Source organism: Malurus melanocephalus, unplaced genomic scaffold (assembly GCF_030028575.1).
Source record: "Malurus melanocephalus ecotype Western Australia unplaced genomic scaffold, MMel_1.1 scaffold_12, whole genome shotgun sequence".
In the NCBI taxonomy this organism is placed as follows: domain Eukaryota; kingdom Metazoa; phylum Chordata; class Aves; order Passeriformes; family Maluridae; genus Malurus; species Malurus melanocephalus.
The window spans coordinates 451,421-469,331 of record NW_026623244.1 but is presented as its reverse complement, the minus strand read 5'-3'; the positions used below and the strand labels follow the sequence as shown (position 1 = coordinate 469,331).

The 17,911-nt window shown below is 41.8% G+C and overlaps 1 protein-coding gene across 1 annotated transcript in view; it reads left to right on the top strand.

Moving 5' to 3' along the window:
- Positions 1–17,911, top strand: part of SORCS3 (sortilin related VPS10 domain containing receptor 3) — a 182,642-nt gene that overhangs the window by 90,931 nt on the left and 73,800 nt on the right. The window contains exon 6 of the mRNA XM_057379343.1: positions 11,941–12,005. Coding sequence (XP_057235326.1) covers positions 11,941–12,005 — 65 coding nt within the window. The remainder of the gene's footprint in view (positions 1–11,940; positions 12,006–17,911) is intronic.

Here is a 17,911-nt window from a genome sequence, read left to right as displayed (position 1 = left end):
TTTTGCAATATGTGATTTTTTAAAAATAACTAAAGTAGGGAAAGAGTGCAGTCTGAAATAAAATGGGTGGTTTCTTTTTCCTAAACTCAGTCCTGCCCTGGTTTTCAACTACAGATTAAGTGCTTTTCCAGGGACATCATGATATATTTTATGGTATCTAAGAGTATAAAAACCTAAATGACCCTAAGAACAGGAAAATCCTTCCCTTTCTGTCTCTGRGAAATGCTGCAGGACTGTTATAGAGACTGCACAGACCCCATGAGTTCCATTAGTGCCTGTGGTCACTGTAATGTTCAGACCACTATTCCCCTTTCTGAGCACAGTCCATGTTCTTTTTTGAACTAATTTATGAGTGATTGACAGAAATAGTTGCATCTGGAAAGCATCTTTGTAGGAGGTGGAAAAAGCCCATAGTACACTACTGAAGAAGTATTACAAAGTATTTTCTAGATTACCTGGGACTAAAACCAAAGATATTTGGGGTTTTGGTGTATGTTTGTGCTGCCTGATTGCATCTTATGAAGGAAATTTGGTAGAATTAGTCTCTTGTACTATGAATATGAGCTCTAAGTAGAAGCTGATGCTTTACTGTTGTATGATGCTCCTCTCCTTACTGCCTGCTTTCCTAGGAAAATAAGTGTTTGACTTTTTTACAGGGTCCTGTGGATGCCATGCTAATCAGGCTGCCTGGGGTCAAAGCTCTTTTTACAGGAAAAGAAAAAACAAAAAACATACTAAAAATGTTCTGTCTAGAAGGATTAGAAGGATTCTGTGAGCGAATCTAGAAGCATTCTATGTGTGATTACATAGGGAAATAATTTTAAATACTTTAAATTCTCCTTTAAAACCCATGAAGTACATAATAAATGAACCATAAGAAAAGTGCCACATGAAAAAGTGTCATGATACATGTACACCTCTGGAATTCTGGCTGTCATAACAGCAAGAAYGAGTTCTTGTTCYATCYTYTGRAAGGGCAATTTTAGAATAAGTTSTCTTTGAKGGTCTTTTYTTTCTAAGCTCCTCCTTTTACTCTRTAACCTCTTTYTGTTTGAGARAMAGAACATATCTTGCAGAWGGAAGGWTTATCCTTTCTCCACTAATGTAACTGTGCATATCCTTACATAAATACTATCTGGCTTTTAGAATTCTTGATTTGTGGTGATTTTAGTACAATTCGTGATGTTTGCCTCATTTATGTCTTTAATGTTCTGTGACTGGCAGGTTTTTTTTTTTCCTTAAGGCCTCAAGAAGCAAGGGCTGAAATATTTCTGTTCATTWGGTTTAAATCTAACGCCTACCACTGTATGTCACCTATTGTACTGCAGTTAGTGCTTTCAGCCATCAAAAAGCTTTTGCTTTGGTCTCTCATCTATCAGGTTTTTTTATATCCTGGGGCCAGTCTCTTCTCTTATCTCTCCCATTGCTAATCTTGGATCATTTTGTTGCCCCTACCTCCTCCACATTTTCTTTGACTGAGTGTCTGAGACTAAAGCAGGCTATGTGAACCACTAATAAGAAAGACCTAAGGAAGAAATTGTTGAATATTTCTCCCAATTTGTATGGATCCCTGGACTGGGTCCCAATGCCATGTCTGTCTGARCAGGGCATGTGGGGATAATCTGTTCTTCTCACACAAGAAGATAACAAATACGATGTCCAAACCCCATCATTGTGTTTCAAAGGCCAGGGCTGGAATCTGTACTGCTGACTCCTGTAGTCTGCCTGGCCTGACTTCATCCTGGCTCTCCTGATGCACGTGAATTCAGACACAAATTAATTCCAGTTTGTCAGGAACAGTCCCAGAGTAGTTCTTTGTGATACTTTGTGGGAAGCAATGATGAAAGCCAGCCCTCTAATTAATATATTGAATAATGCATCCCTCTGAGGCATATGSGGATCTCCCATACTGTCATAGCTTGGCAAAGCTAATCAAAAACCAGGCTGCCAGGCTGAAAGTAGTATCATATTTTGTGCATTTTGGGTTGCAAGGAATAGTCTCCCACTTTTTTTTTTATTTTTAGTTTTTTTTTTATTTGGGTTAGGTTTTTGACCTTTGTTCTATGTCATACTAATCTCTGGGAAAATGAATGAATTTTCAGTGTGGGAGAGAATCCCTCTTGTTTTTAGATGACTGAAAGATAAACATTTGGGAATTCTTTTAAAATCACTGCTGTTCTGAGAAATTTAGGAATTACTTCTTTACATACTTTGATTACGGATATAATTTTCTGTCCATTTCATCCAGTGGCAAAACACCTGTGGGCATCAGGGGTGAAAATCTTTTCTGAATCCATCTTCCCTTTGCCCCAGACCTCATTCCAGATGGCCAGATTTCAAGAAAAGCACCTTTACAGCTCTTGTTTCTTTACAGCAACTGGGGCTGGAATAGTTCTTGAACTGGAGGAAGTTGTAACCTAAGGGAGGATTTATCCTCAGCAAATACATCAACACTGTCAGGGACAATTTTTACTTGAAACTAGATTTTCAGTCTTACCTCAAAGTTCTTCAGGAAAATTTTCTCAAGAAGAATCAGGAAGGACCCAGGTAAATTCCAGTTCATTTCCCTGAACTGACTTCAGCTGCCGAACCTTTGGAAATTTGCCTGGCATTGAGTTGAACAAAACCAGTTGTTTTATTTAGCAGAAGTTGAGCCCGTGCTGTGCAGACAGTCTTATCGTGGCAAAACAGACAAGATGTTTCTGCATTAATTTAAATGTGAACCATTTGTGTTGCTCAATAACATCCATTAAAGATAAGGAGGTCCGTTTTTATGCCTTCTGCTTGTTGTAAATTAACAAACTCTCTTAAAACGACAATTCATCAGCAGTTATATGAGGCAGAATTCATTCTCGGCAAGAGAAGAAAATGAAACTCCCATCCTTTCATTCCCTGGCATTCCCCTGAGTCTCCTCTGTAGAATGAGATGAGTTTAATTTTGCTATTGTTAAGCACAGTGAGCATGAAGCTGCATCAGAATGGAAGAGCAGGAAGSAGTCTCTTATTAGCTGCGCTACAGGTTCTTTTAAATAATGTTGATTCAGTAACTTGTGTCTTGCTGATCATATAGAGAACAAGGATGAGAAGCCAGTGAGTGATGCTGTTTCACTTGCATATTTGTAGGGAGTTAATTGGAATAGGACATAGCAGTGGTTATCGTAGCTCTGTAATTATCTTGCAGACAAKTGTTCTCCGTTGGGCAGAAGGCAATAAAAATGGGATGTAGATGCATTTCCATGTTTAGTGGAATGTCAGGAGTTCTGTAGCTGAGTCTGAGAGAGAAACATACTCAGCTGTATCTGCCAGCAAGTGCTTAAGAAATAATAAATAATACCTGTAGACTTCAGAGCTGATGTCAGTAGAYCTGAGCTTTTTCACATAGGAGAAATCCTGCTTTTAACTGAAAAATAAAGAAAGAAAACCAAGCCAAGAACGCTGCCAGGTTTTTGGCCAAAGGAACAGACAGATTCTTGGGTTTTGTTCACAGTATTTTTKGTTTTCAGGTTTTGATTGAAAATCTTTGAGGGAAGGAGACGTGTTCCATTACAATATTGATTTTAGGGGCAATCTGTAATAGTGACTCCCTAAAGCCGTTTCTAGATCTGCAGTAGTTTCTCCAGAATTCTTTTTTTTCTTTCTACAAATCATTAGATTTGAGCAGTGTGCTGGCGCTTTGGAATTTGCCTTAAGGATAGAAACCAACAGAGTATTACTTTTCATTTGGCCTTGCATGTCCCTTTCCTTTTATTGCTCCTCTATAATGACAGATCAAGGACCCAACAAAGAGAAGCTCTTGATTTACCCACAGCTTGACCATACAACCTGGCTTCTTGACATGACTTCCACTGCAGCATTCTGCCCTGAGCATTCTCACTTGAACAGGGTAATGTTTTGGGGTTGAGGACACTTTGGGGCTGAGGATGCTTTGGGATATGGCTGTTCTCAAGACCTGGGGCTGTGTCTAGTGCTCAGTCCCAAGGACAGCCTTGCCTCCTTATTGTTTGTTCACCTGCCCACCTCAGAACAAAGGACCCCCAAAARGTCTGTGTTTTCTCTGATCTTCCTGCTGCAGTGTTGCTCTTTCACTCACAGAAACCTRCAAGTGACTGTGGCTGTTTTATTCATCTCCATTCTGCCTGTGAGGATGCTTTGTTTTGAATGCAAACCTGTCTTGTCAYGAGRCWCTTGGTGATCTGCTGACCTCRTGTCACTGYTGSTTTTATAAATCATAKGCACACACACTTGCTGTTTCTACAGACAGAGCCTGTCTTTGCATATCTGTCTGCTGCCAGAATCCCTTTTGTTTCCTGCTTCTTTGTCTTTTCCTCTTGTGATGTTGGGACAAAATGAGCATCTCACTCTCAGCAGCTAATTGAGTGTGATTTTTTGGGGGCAAAGAGACACATTGATGCATTTATGCTTGCTGGTCCASAACAGAGTAGTTTATTCTGCTCTGTATTTCTCCTCCTTACCCTTATTCTTTTTTCTTTCTCTCTTCCTTTTCTGGCTGATGGCTAAAAGTCAAAGAATGAAATAAGCCACTTGTTCTTTTCAGGTTAGTGTCTGAAATGCAGAGAAACAACTGTCACAAAAGGTTTGTGACACAAATCTATTTTTTCATATTGCTTTTCCCCAAAATGCTTGAAATGAACCACAAATTCATTTCCAGAATGTGTAGATGCTATCCCAGGGTGATTCTTCACAATATCCTGCAACAGGGAATGTAGASACTCATTCTTCCTTAATTAATGCAATGTACAATGCCCATAGGCATGTGGGGCTCATCAGCAAATCCTATACATATTGTCTGTGCCAAGTTTCATACTGGCATCCCCTCTTTGGACAATTTAAGCTTTATTTTTATCCATCTACTGCCGCATTCATTTATTAAATGATGCTCTCACTCTGAAGCTTTTCAGAGGCATTTTTGTCTGCCTAGGCCTCAGTTAATAGCTGAATCACTGAGCCTTAGCATTTTGGGCATGTCATATTTACAACTGGAAAATGTTTGTACAGATGAGGGCAATTAAATACACAGTGAACTGATAATCCTTATTTTGGTGTGAAACATTTCTTGAATGGGTCATGTTAGATACTTCTGCTAGGAAACAAACTCAGAGAAATATTGCAAGCCTTGCACACATTTCCTTTGAGGGAGAGGAGTAACTTCAGTGAAATCTTTGGCTGCTGAGCTGAGCTGAAAGGTCTTTGAGCATGTACTTTCCTTTTCGAAAGTAATCCGAAACAGGRCTGATTCATGTTTCATGAAAAAGCAAAGCAATAATCTGTAGCAATTCCCCATGTACACAACTTTCAAAGGAGGRTAGCCAAGCACTGGGAAAACATTAATTAACTGGGCTTCATAATGTAGGAGGCACTAAACTAATTCTAAGCAAATCCAAAAATCCAAAAATATACTTTTCTTTTTGTCTCCTAAAGGAACTTGAAATTTAGAGTGTTAAAAGTGTCGTGCAGAAAAGTGCCCCTTCCAGAAGAAGGCAAAACAGAATTAAAACAGAATCCTTGTGTTGGAATGTGCTTAAAACTTGTCCACCATAAAATTTGCAGACCTCAAAACCCCAGGTAAATTTCCTCTGTCCTCTCTGGACATGCCCTCTCCACAGCAGCACTGCTGGTGTTGGGTGCTGATGGCACAGAGAGCTGATGGTGTGTCTGCACTCAGGCTTTGAGATTCTCCAAGACAGCAACATCTTAACTCGATGAGCTGATGATTCATTACTTCCACCACATCCTGATGCTGGTGCTGCTAGGACTTGGCAAAAAAAAAAGAGAAAAAGAAAAAAAAAGAAAAAAAAAAGAAAAAAAAGGCTTTTTCCTGAATTGGGATAATCCCTCAGGATAAGCTGTGCCTTTGCACCTGTGCAAGCTTTTGAGTATATTTCACAAAAATGTGGTTGTACTTGTTGGGAGTTATGGTATATATTGGGGAAAAAATGCCAGAGGACTTTAAAGGAGTAAGACCTGTTGACTGGATGAGAACAGACTTTTTTGTGCATAGGTTTTGGTGTTAGCATAAAGGGAAAAGAAAAAATATTAAGCAACAGCAGTTTTTCTTTTGCTAAATATACTTTAAAGGTAATCCCTGTTAATTTCTGTGGTATAAGTAGTCCCCTTGTATGCACGGAGAAGAGAAAGAAATGTTTCTGTGTGCAGCAGAGCCTGCTGCCCTGCATGGGTTCCCTGGTAGTGGCTGATGCGGTTGAGCCTAAATGTCAGTTTTCCCCTCAARGAGAGGACTGATTTGGACCTCTTTCCTCTTCCTGGTCTGCTGTATCCATGAAAGAACTGTGTGCAGCARCTTTGTAGTTCAAGGACCTGTTATCCACGGAGTTTACAGGGAGGGTGCAGCTTTAGGCATTCAGTTTTAGTAAGGATGAGGCGCATGTACATATGGAAACACATGCAGATGCCATGAACACCTTCAGTTTTGTTTTCTTTGAAATACCAGGCAGAACACCTCCTTAAAATTCATTGGGACTTGTCTTTGCTAGAAAGAAATTAGCTGAGAATAAACACTTGGCATTTTTTTTCTCCTTATCTTGCAAGCTAAGTCTCACAACAATTACTTCTGCCGATGCCCAGAACTGTAGCATCACAGAAATTAGCACTGGAAAAGATGTAGAAAACTCCAGAGACCTGGCTAAGACAGTTTCTTACAGTATCTTTTTGCCCAGCTTTCTTCCCAAGCTTCATTTGAAATACGCTGTGCAAGGAGGTTTTGTCCGTAACTCTTTGGAGACCTCATCACATCCTAACACATCCAGYGGCTGTCCCCTGGCTCAGCCACAGAGAATGATACTTTATTTGTGTGTTTAATAACCACATTCTTTACCCCAACAGTTCAACATTTGTATCTGTTGTTAACTGTGGTAATTTGTGGTGGGAGGTTGGCCTGGGCTGTGTGCAGGTTGTGTGCATGTGGGATGTTATGTGYGCAGAGTTAATGTGTGATGGAGCTGATTTTAGACCAATTAATGCATTAATCCTCTTGCCCACCTGGAGCTAACTGCAGTTATTGATACTTAGAAGAGAATGATGCAGTTTCACAGGAGAAGGGAAGGTATGTGTCATTTAGCAAGGGTGCTGTGTWAAGAGCTCCAGCTCARCTGAKTAGGAATGGAATGGAGTTTGTGCTWCCATATGCCCATATAGGCATRGTCCTTGTGTTGCTTGGGTGAGTTAGCCCCCTGCATTGCCTGACAGGTACCACACAAAAGTGTTTATTCACTTCTGGAGCAGGATAGAATTAAAATTACAGCAGACTAATTGGCAACATCCACTAATTTGATTGCAGCTGCCTGCAGCAAGAGGGTGTTTTTCTCTTTACATATTATTGCACAATAAATGTGCCTTGTTCCTTGCTGTTTCTGGCCCTTATTTACTGCACAATATCCTGCTAGGTAGCATCCATCTGTCTCCTCTGTCTCTTTATATGGATACTGGCAATTGCCTTCAGTCTGATCTCTTAACCTGCAAAAATGAATTTTCAAGTCAGCATCTTGGGAAAATCTCAATTTGTTTTAAAAGCTTTGGTTTTGTTTTCAAAGTTGGTGAATGCCCCTTTGACTGGTTAGAAACAAGCACACCCCTTGTGTGTGCTCAGTCCAGCAGATTCCAAACCAAGTTTGAGAGGTTGATTCCTGTGAACTGAATTTTTTCTTTTACCTTGTTGTAAATCTGTAACACAAATGTTGCTCACATTCAGGGATACTCACTCAAACCTCCCAAACTGTTGGGTTCAGGAGATGAAGTAATGGAGCACCTCTTACTCCCAGTTGATGGTTTAGGGAGCAAGGATCAACAGCAGGCAGTTGGAATTGCTCAGCTGTTCTGCTCTAAGATGCTAGAGGAGCCAGATCTCAATGCTCCTTTTCACCTTTAAATGCCTGATGTCTGGAAAATGGGTAGGAAAAAAAGCCATGGAAAGATGGTAGAGTTGGTAGAAAAAGTGAGCTGAGGTGTCCAGTAGGCAGGTAACCTTTTTTCCTTTCTTTGAATGTGTTGGCATTTTTTTATTTTGAAGTATTTAGCATCCTATGTGGAAAAATTTCAGGAACAGTTAGTTCCAGTGCAGAATACCTTGTGTTCCTTGCCCTTCTCACTTGTTCTCCCCCCCAGTCAGAGATGAAATATTAGCAGAGTGGCCTAGTAAATGTGCATCCATGCACAATGCTCTTCCCTCAGGACAGAGATAAGGATCTTGCCAGGATCATATCCATCCTTCAACTTTCAAGAGCACACAATCCTCTTGTGAAAAGAAGGGAGGAAAGATCTTGTGAAAATCGAGTGCTACTGTGAGAACAGAAAGGAAAGGCAACAGCAGAAGACAGAAAAAAGTAACAATTGCTTCCTTCTAATGGAATTCAGAGGTAGTTTAAATTCTTAATTGGAAAATTATCCTGTGCCTGCTGCAATTCTGGCTGCAGGCTCCACATTTTAAAAACTGCTTTTGCAGCAGTTGGGGAACGTGTCAGCAGGAAAAACTGACCTTTCCTGTCACTACTGCCTGCATCCTCTCAGCATTTTCTCATGTGAGAGGTGATTAATGAATAGGGRTGGTGGAGGATGTTGATTTAGCTCCATTCCTCACAGTGAGGGTGCCTTTTTCTGTTCTCCCTGTGGCCATCCAAGACAGCAGCGCACACGGGTGCATTTTGTGAACCTCGGTTTAAATTTTGCTGTCTGGAATTTATGTACACATGGAACACAGAGCTGAGCAGTTCATGGACCCTGAGGTGTGACCATGTGTCAGGACCTCAGGCCTCTGAGTGTTAAATACTTTTGTCTTTGTAAGCCTCTGAATAGAGCTGTCAGCTAGAGCACCATGAAAGCCTTTCCCAGCCACCCCACTCTGTGGGCTACACTTGGTTTTGTAAGTCAGGGGATGCTGACATCTCTCCTCAACAGGCTGTAGCTGCTGAAATAATATTGAGCAGTGCATCCTCCAAATGTTCTTCACAGACATAATGTGTAAGAAAATGTAAGGCTGTGAAAGTGTCTCTTCTTGTTTGTTRTTGCTCCTGTATCAGCAGACCTGAGAGGYTGTTGTAGTGAATTCTCRAKGCTAGAGRAYTACAGCAGGATAAAGGGATAAAGGAATAGCTTTACACTCTGTGTGTTTGTACAGCTGTGCTTCAGGATCTGCATTTACATCTTGCTCTTTCCACTCCTGTCCTTTTTGCATTCTTCATGTAAAGTTCCTCCAGACAAATGACAAGAGACCATTTCACTAAAAGTACCTGAATTCAAGAGTCAGAGCAATGCAAAGCAAAGCTCTGTTCTTTGCCATTGGGAACAGATGTGAGGTGAGGCATGAAGAAACAGCATTGATTGGGGTCTGTTTTGCAATCAGTCTCTGGTACAAGAGAGAAACTTACTTTGAGCAAAGGAAAGGTGACCAATGCATCACTTTTCAGGCTTGTTATCTGCCTGCAGATAAAGGAGCCTGTCTTGCTGTTGGGTTGCAGAAGATCACTTTGTGAGCTTTTCAACCTGCAGTGGGGTGTTTGGTGAGCAGAGGAATAACAGGGGTGTGCTGTGTGTTAGTCCTTTYTTGTCATCATTGTTATTCTGAAAAGAACCATTAGGCTTGTCAAAACTAATTAAGGGAGCAAGTAGAYGGCACTGGAAAGGAACTTGAAGCTRGAATGACATGTTTCAGGAGACTCCTCTCGTTCCCTGGTGCACACTTAATAGGCATTATGAGTAGATCTGCAGAGCTTGTGTATGCAAATGCRCAATGATAATGAGTATTCTGCATTTTGTTGGGATATACTTAGGTTCTTCTAATTACAGTCCCTTGAAAATGAATAATACTGTGGCAGACTGATGTCTCTTAGAACCTGGGCCAGGAAGAGGTTGGCCCCATTGCTGCACAGGGAGATACAGTGTCCTTTTCATCTGGAGGCAGGGGACCCAGAGGGTGTCAGGGGACCAGGTGAGGCCACCTGATATTGTGGTGTCTGGACAAGCAAAGGGCTCTCAGTAGAAATCTGGTGTCTGGCTTCCAGAATAATGGATGCCAGGAGAGCGCATTTAAGGCTGAATTTAAGTRGGAAACCTGTCAAGAAGGGTTGCAGTGCCAGTCCCTAAAGTGTTCCCAGGCTTTACCTCAAAGTGYTGGAATTATTGCTCTCTTTCATAAAGTTGTGATGAATAGATAAGATGGCAGGCATGTACCTCTGTCTCTGTTGGCATGTCGCAAGCAAGGGTGATGGTTGCTGAATGACTGAAATTACAGCAATTGGTGCTTCTCATTTGAAAAAAAATAGAAAACTTCTGCTATGGAGTGGAAATATTGCTTTCTGCATATACTGGGCACTAATACTGCAGCACACCATAGTGTTTTTCACTGACACGTAAAGGAATTTCTGTGTATCCTACTGTCATTTTTAACTGTGTCCATATATTGGGAAGATTTGACTCTGATAATTGCATGATCACAGGAACTCAGGCTTATTCTGGCATCCTGACCAAAACCAGACAGMACTTTCCTCCTTGTGGGATCACCCTGAAACTGATGGTAGCGATTTAGGAGCAGACTGTTTCTCACTGAGGGTGGAATGATGAAAGCTGTGCCTGTACAGCTTTGTTTTGTAGTGTTGGTATCTTTTGGCCACAATTCAGTGTGTTGTGAATGGACTCTCTGTCGATGTGGTGCTCTCATTAACGAGCAGTGCCAGATTCASTTACCTACACCCTGGGTCATAATGTAGTTGTTTTGACATTTGCAGCACTGGCTGATCTTAGCTAAACTCCAGCACATTTATATGTTTGTCATTGCTTCAGTTGCTATGTTTTTTATGTGGGATTCACAAAAATGTATCAGAGTATCTGTATTTTTTTTTATTGTTATTATTTTGGATGTTTCTGCTGTTGATGCCCCAAGGATGAAAACAGCAAAAGAATGTGATAAAAATGTTTTCAGAACATTAGGGAATTCTGAACGTTGGCTGGCTCGGAGGGAATCTATTATTTACAATCTACTGTATCAAATTCAACTCCCACCAAATTAGAAACTGATTTTTGTCATTGTCCCTTTTTAATCTAACYCTTTGGTTAACTCAGGAGAAGCAGCTCCATAAATCACGTGGACATCTATGGATTTTTTTTTCCCCTGCCAGCCATTGCTAGGACTAAATGTTCATCTCTCAGTGATTCTTATCAGCCAGGACACTAATAATAACATTTCTGTTCTGGGCTTGACTTTCCCTCTTCCAGGAGGAAAAGTCTCTTTTTAATGTGCTTTGAAAAAYATTTTTAGGGAGTAAATAACAATGCACAGGAAGATTTGACTTGAGGTGCTTAAGTTTCAGCTAGTAAGATTAAAGAAACTTCTTGTGCCTTGTTTCATAATCAAGGACCATGGATAGCATGGGGTCGTGGTGTGAATAATGAATACTTTCTCACCTTTTTAAATCTGAAATTCACCATATGTGCATCACTTTTTCTTTTGAAGATGGGGAAAAGGAGGTGAACAATAGCAAGATTGCCCAGCAAACCAGGGCTAAATCAGGCAACTTAGTCTTTCATGTCTCTAATCAGCCAAATAAAAGCTCCTTTTAATTGGCTGKCTGTGAGCAGGAGGCTGCTGTGGCCTTGTCTTTCCTTCAGCATTAAAACAGAACTTTGATTTTACTGGGTCTTGGGAGCTGCTCTCTTTGCTATGACAAGAACAGTCATGGCAGCGTTGATCTTGTAGATAAGGGACGGGCAGGATCAGTCACCTGTGCCTGGTAATGTTGGTGTAGGGCCCCTGAGCGTGGTCTGTGTGGAAATACAGAGGAGACAAGGTGTTAGAAGGTGGAGATCTACCTACCAGGTGCCCCAAGGTAGGTCTGAATGGTTTTGCATTCCCTGACCATCTCTGTCTGATTGCAGCCTTTCAGCTAATTGGCTCTTTTCTCTGTCTCCTCCCAGGTCAGTGGCTGGTCTGGATAAAGAACCTGACCTTGTGCACATGGAAGCCCGGACAGCTGATGGACGTGAGTGCCTGCAACCAATGCTAAAAATTGGGCTTGGAGCCAAGAATGGAGTGGAATGAAAATTGGCTTTGCCCATTTTACCTTCCYTTTTACATTTTAATTGGGTTTGATCTCATGCTCTTATCCTGAGCCTGTAGGGGAAAGTCATGGGCTGCAGGGCTTGTGTCTGTGGAGAGGATGGACAGAGGAACAATCTGTTGGGCTAAGGGATCATCTGTTCTATTCCTTATTTTGCTGTTTCAATATCTTGTAGTTTTCATCAATCATAAAGAGCTGGGCTGCCACCACTGTGAATGTCTGTTCATTTCCAGAGGTGCTCRAAACAGCTGGGTGGTACCCAGGAATTTGAGAAATTATCTGCTCTCAGACTTATCCTCTGGCCAGAATGTCCCTATGTCTCTTTGTCTTGCATCGAAAGTATTTCTTAGTTTTGCTCATTATGTATGAACTGTTCCATATGAAAATCTTACAGTCCTTGAAAACATGCCTGGAACTGGAATAGGAAATGGAAAAAAAGCTTAACCCCTCAGTGAAATGAATCTAGTCACATTTTCAGTGGAATGGATTCCTGTGTAGTTAATCTCCAGCTAAGACAATGGTATTAGAAGTGAATCGACTCTTCTTGAAGTGTTTTAGATATTTCTCACAGGAACTACAGCATAGTAACACATCTCCTCCTGATGTGGAACTTCAATGTGAGAAAATGGGAGCAATGGGACAAGTGTCCCTTTTCAGTGCAGGGACAGTGTAGAAAAACAGCATAGGATTGAGGAGTTAGAGKATTTCTGGGAGAAAAGAAGCCTTATTTTTGTTGGTTGCAAACTTTTCTCTTAGTCTAGGGCTGCGTAGGCCAGATGTGTGAACARGCTCCTGTCTGTCAAGATGGCTTCTTTGAGGCTGTGGATATTCTAGTATCATCATTGGCCTCCCACTGCTATTTAGTGATGGCAGCTGAATAAATAAGCAGGCAATAAAAGCTCAGAGCTGACAGCTGTTTGTTGAATATGTGGAAAAAGCAAAATAGGCCGACAGGTGGGTGKACAAGGTAGGGAGGAATCTTCAGTGCCTTTGCTGCTGTGTGTGCTGTTGCAGGTGTGGTGGGAGAGRTGGTCAAAAGCAAATTTAAGAAAAACCAGGCAAGTAAGCAAACAAACTGCTGATGGAGTCTGTTTCCAAACTAAGTTTAAACTTGCTCACCCAGCTATTTGAATATTGGATATGTCAAGGATGTAAATGTTTGAAAGATGTATCCCCAGCTTACAGACAGCTCTCTTCCTTCAGGTCTTGTTTGCTCAGGGGTTTGCTGCTTGTTCCTGTTTTAATGTATGAATTCAGCATTCTGGAATTGGCACTAATGGTGTTGGGGGTTTCACTGAAAGCCAGGTTTGGCGGGCAGTGTCAGCAGAGCAGCCCCGTCCCAGACCCGTCGGGCTGTGCTGGCCCTGCTGGCGGGTTCCAAATGACTCCTGTCCCTGCCAAGCACAGCACAAAAGGGCAGTGGTGCTCCAGTTAGAGGTTTTAAGCATTAGAACTATACTAGTTTGTGTTATAAAGCAATAACAGCTTCATGGCTATATCTTCCCCTGGTGCAGGGAAGCTCTGGGTGCTCAGGAACGGGCGCTGGGCTTCTCTCCCAGTTACCTCTGTCACCAGATTGGGCTTTCATGCACTCAGTGAAATGGCTGAGGCAYTTTCACCTGCTGGAAAATGGGGCCCTGCAGTTACCTCCTCTCGATCAGAAACTTTCTGATGAAAATTTTCCTTAGTAATGTGGAGAAAGGAAAGGCTCCTCTAATGCCTCTTTTAGGTYGGTCTGGTGGCTCAGTCACTTATCTGATGCATTAACAGGCATAAATTTCAATATTCTCATTGCTTAGTTCAATTCAGGTAGAAAAATCCGTGCCTTCAATGTCACTGGCTACTTGAAAAATGCGTAATTCTTCTAGATTTGGCGCTTTTTTTTCCCTCTCTTCTCTTCTTCTGTTTTCCTCCATGAAAAAAAAAAAAAAAAAAAAAAAAAAAGGTAAAACGAGATTCCCTTCCCCAGGAAGGGAAATGGTATTTAGGATTAGGCTTCTGGATCTGATGATTTTTTTTAAATTACTATTATTTTAATTTTTTTTCTTTTCTTTTAGCAGCAATGGGGCTCTAGAACCTATCTAATACCAATTCAGACACAGGAGCATAGAAAGTGCTCTGGATCTGGGAACAGATGGTGGGGCATGCCCAGAGTCTCATTCATCCAGAAATGAATTGGGGCAATCAATAAGCTTATGGATCTTATGGGATCTAAGCTTATTTAGAGCTTATGGGAGCTGGAAGTCCTGCTCACCTCTCTGGTGTCTGTCCTTCAAGACATCTTGCCCCGTGGTTTTGTCTGTCCAGTCATTAGAAATGGTTGTGTCTCTGAAAAACCCATCTGCCCCTGTGCTAGTCTCTTTAAATATCTGCAAGATGCTGATAGCTCCAGTGCCTGTCTTATCTCAAGCTGTTACCATCTTCTGCAGCAGATGAAGTTTTTTGCGTTTTTTCGACATCTTGGCAGAGTCGTTGTAGCAGAATAATAATGGAGGCTTGCATTTTTAAATTATAAAAACATGTAGAAGCCTTGGGCATTGTGCCTTCTGCCAGGGTGTRAGAGGCAGCAGCAAGGACAGGGTTGGATGTGATGGAACTATTATGAATACTCTGACACAAGCACCCACCAGCATTCCTGGAGAGGATAAATTGAACTTTCTGATGTTCAGTGAGCTAATCCTTGCCCCACTTACAGATACAGTGCAATAAACAGGATTTGAATTGCTGGAAAAAGARGGGTAAAAAGCTAACCAGAAAGATAAAACAGGGTGATTAATTCATGGARAGTCTACATGTCTTTTTCTTTGGGGAAAAATTGAGGCCAGTGAGGTTTTGCTCCCTCCCATGGAAACCTTCATGATGTCACAATTTTTAATCTTGGCTGGCCAAGATTGAAAGGACCTGATTTAAGCTGAGCCAACATGCCAATGCAACTTGTTTCCATCAGCTGCCCTTTTTCCTGTTAGCCACGCTGCTCAGCCATCCCTGCTTCCAGCTGCCCTATTAATGCTGCCACGGAGGAGCAGGACTTGCTGTCCTCTCTGTAAGTCACAGTCACCTGCACACAGGTTGGCCCTTTGCAGCTTTCAGCACAGAGACACAACAGGTTTGGCTGTTTCACTGCCTCCCTTCAGGGCCCCACATCTCTGGGGAGAGAGCCTCTTGTGCTCCTGTTCCTGCCAAAGCTGCCATGGCTGGCAGGCAAAGAGGAGACTTGGTAGCTTGGCTGATCTCACCAGTTTGTCCCTTCCAACTTCAAGAAATTGTTTCCGTTTTGTCGCTTCAAAAAGGGTAAAAATACACTCCARCATCTCAAGATGGAAGACTGTGTTAAATAGCAATGAGGAGGCGGTTCAAGCTCCTCAACTGGAAAATGGCTGCACATCTGTGAAAGCCATTCCCTAATCCTAAGGGAGGTGGGAAGGGTTTGTGTGGAGGCATGGATGCTGGGATTTGAGCTGCAGCAAGCCCTCCAGGCTGTCCATATTGCCACATTCACAGATGGACTGAGAAAGTAGCTGGATGCTGGTTATAAGCATGACAAATTTTTAATCCTGTCTGAAAAGTAGGGAGCTTTTCTCAACTTCTTTTGCAGTGGAACATGATAAAAAATCCCAAAAGTAACAAACAATCCAACCCACTGAAAAAACCCTGAAAACCAAAACACTCAAACACTTTAATTCTGGTGTTGTATAGGACAGTATGTAAATTGGAAGTAATCCTCAGATAGAAGTAACTTCCCTTAAGAAATAAACCTCCCAGTGGAAGGTAAGCAAGGCTTGGGAGGCATGGCTTAGTCTCCTGTCACCTGCCCCTCTGAGTAAATGTCCTTTTACCTCCTGGCTGCTTCAATGAGGGGTGCAAAATTACCTCATTTGGGAGGAGAGGGAGATAATGGCTTGGAAGATAGCATGGCCTCTTCTCTCTTAATGGAGATTTTTGTTGAGAGACCCYGTACTTTCTGCATGAGAAGATGTGCTCTGTGAATGGCATCCTTTAAGAAGCTTGAGCAGAGACTTGGGATTGTTTCTCGGTTTGAGTTGCACATAAATGGGAACTGAATTAGGTGCTATTATATTTTTTACCTGACTTTTTAACATATTTTAAAGGGAATTATCTTTTATTTTCTTTGGGGAAGCAGGAAAGAAGCAAGACAACTTTTTTAGTATCTTAAAGCAGCCAGGTTTAAAGATTTTTTTGTCTCTGTTTTTTTTTTTTTTTTTAATAGGCTTGTATTGTAAAATAGATGAAAATAAATAAATAAAACAAGGGACTAAATGGAAAATGGGTAGTGAGCTACCCTCCCTCCTTACCACCATCTCCTTGTGAATATTAATCAGGTGCCACTCTTCGAGTATATTTGATTGCTGGTGTAACACACTCAAAATGACACATTTCCCAATAGTCAGGAAGCTTGTTGTCATGTCAACACTTGTGATTTATCTGCATTTATTTGTGACAGGTTTTTATTCCTCTTCCCATTCTGTCACTCAGCAGCAGCAAATTATCCCCTTTTTGGAAGGATAAGAATATCCAGGCRACTGTGTGGGAGAACGTACTGGAGGGAATGAGCTTCTAAAAATACAAATCCTGACCTCTCCTCCTTGTTCTGCCTAATTTTAGAGCTACCTCAAAGAGCAAGTCAYGGCTGTTGATCTCTTTGGATGGCATGGCAGCTCATAAGACCCTCCTGTTTTCTGAGCAGTCGCTTTTATCCCTTGCAAGGTTGTCTTGGGTTCCGTGATGAGGAGCTAAATAGCAGCTCTGGGCCAAGTATGTGTATAGCAGTTGATGAAGAACTTTAATTTATGCCAGCTCACAGTCTGACCTGCTGCTGGTGCTGGTATTTTCTGCTGGGAGAGAGCACAGCTCTGACTCTCCGGTTATTTGGCACTGCCTCCGGGTCAGGTGTTGTTACCACACACGCTGAGCTGGTGCCAGAACATTTTCTGCTGCTTTAGCATCCTCGGTGGGGCTGTGATTTCATTGTGCACCAGARCTGTGTGGCTGCTCTGACTCAGCCAGGGAGTCCTCATTAGCCTGGAATCCCTGGTGCATTGACCCAGAAAGGGCTGCAGCCTTTCAACAGGGGCCTTCAGTCACTGGGTGGTTGGCATCAATCCTTAGCAGATTAAAGCTTGGCTGTGGCTTGTGACTTTCTTAGACAAAATGGTTTTTAAATTATTATTYTAATTAGATTAATGCCTATGACTTGTGTTCTTTTTGCATTTTTAAGAGTGTTGGTGGGACAAGACTATGAAAGGTGGCAGTATCCRTCTGTGAATCTTGTTTTAGAATCTGGGAAGGCAGTTTGCTGAATCTCAGAGGATTTCAATTGTGCCCCCCAGAGCTTTTCATTGCCCCACATTTTGCTGTCACTGGAAGGACACAGACTAAGGACAAGGCAGATTTTTTTGGGATGGAGAATCCTGTAAACAGCTTTGCTAGGCTAGTTACTGTCTTTTGAAAKTTCTCTTTTATCATTTTGGACTCAGTTTGACAAGATCCATGTTAGAAGGTTCTGCTGTGAACTAAAATCACCACACAGGCTCACCCCAGCCCTTATAAACTTGCTGTTTACTYCATTGATGGTCTGTCCTCACCCTGTGTAGAAAAGCAAGCAAACATTTGACTCTAGGAAGCTTGCAGAAGTGCCACAGTGCAAAAGATGTGACCCTTTTATCACTCYGGCTGTCATCTTAGTAGTATTTTTGTTTTCTCCCTAATTTGCTGTTTTCAGAAGAGCAGTTGAAAAGCAGAGATGGCATATTTAGATTGCACACATCCAGAGACACAGTGCCTTCATTGTYCTGTTTCATGAGGCCCTT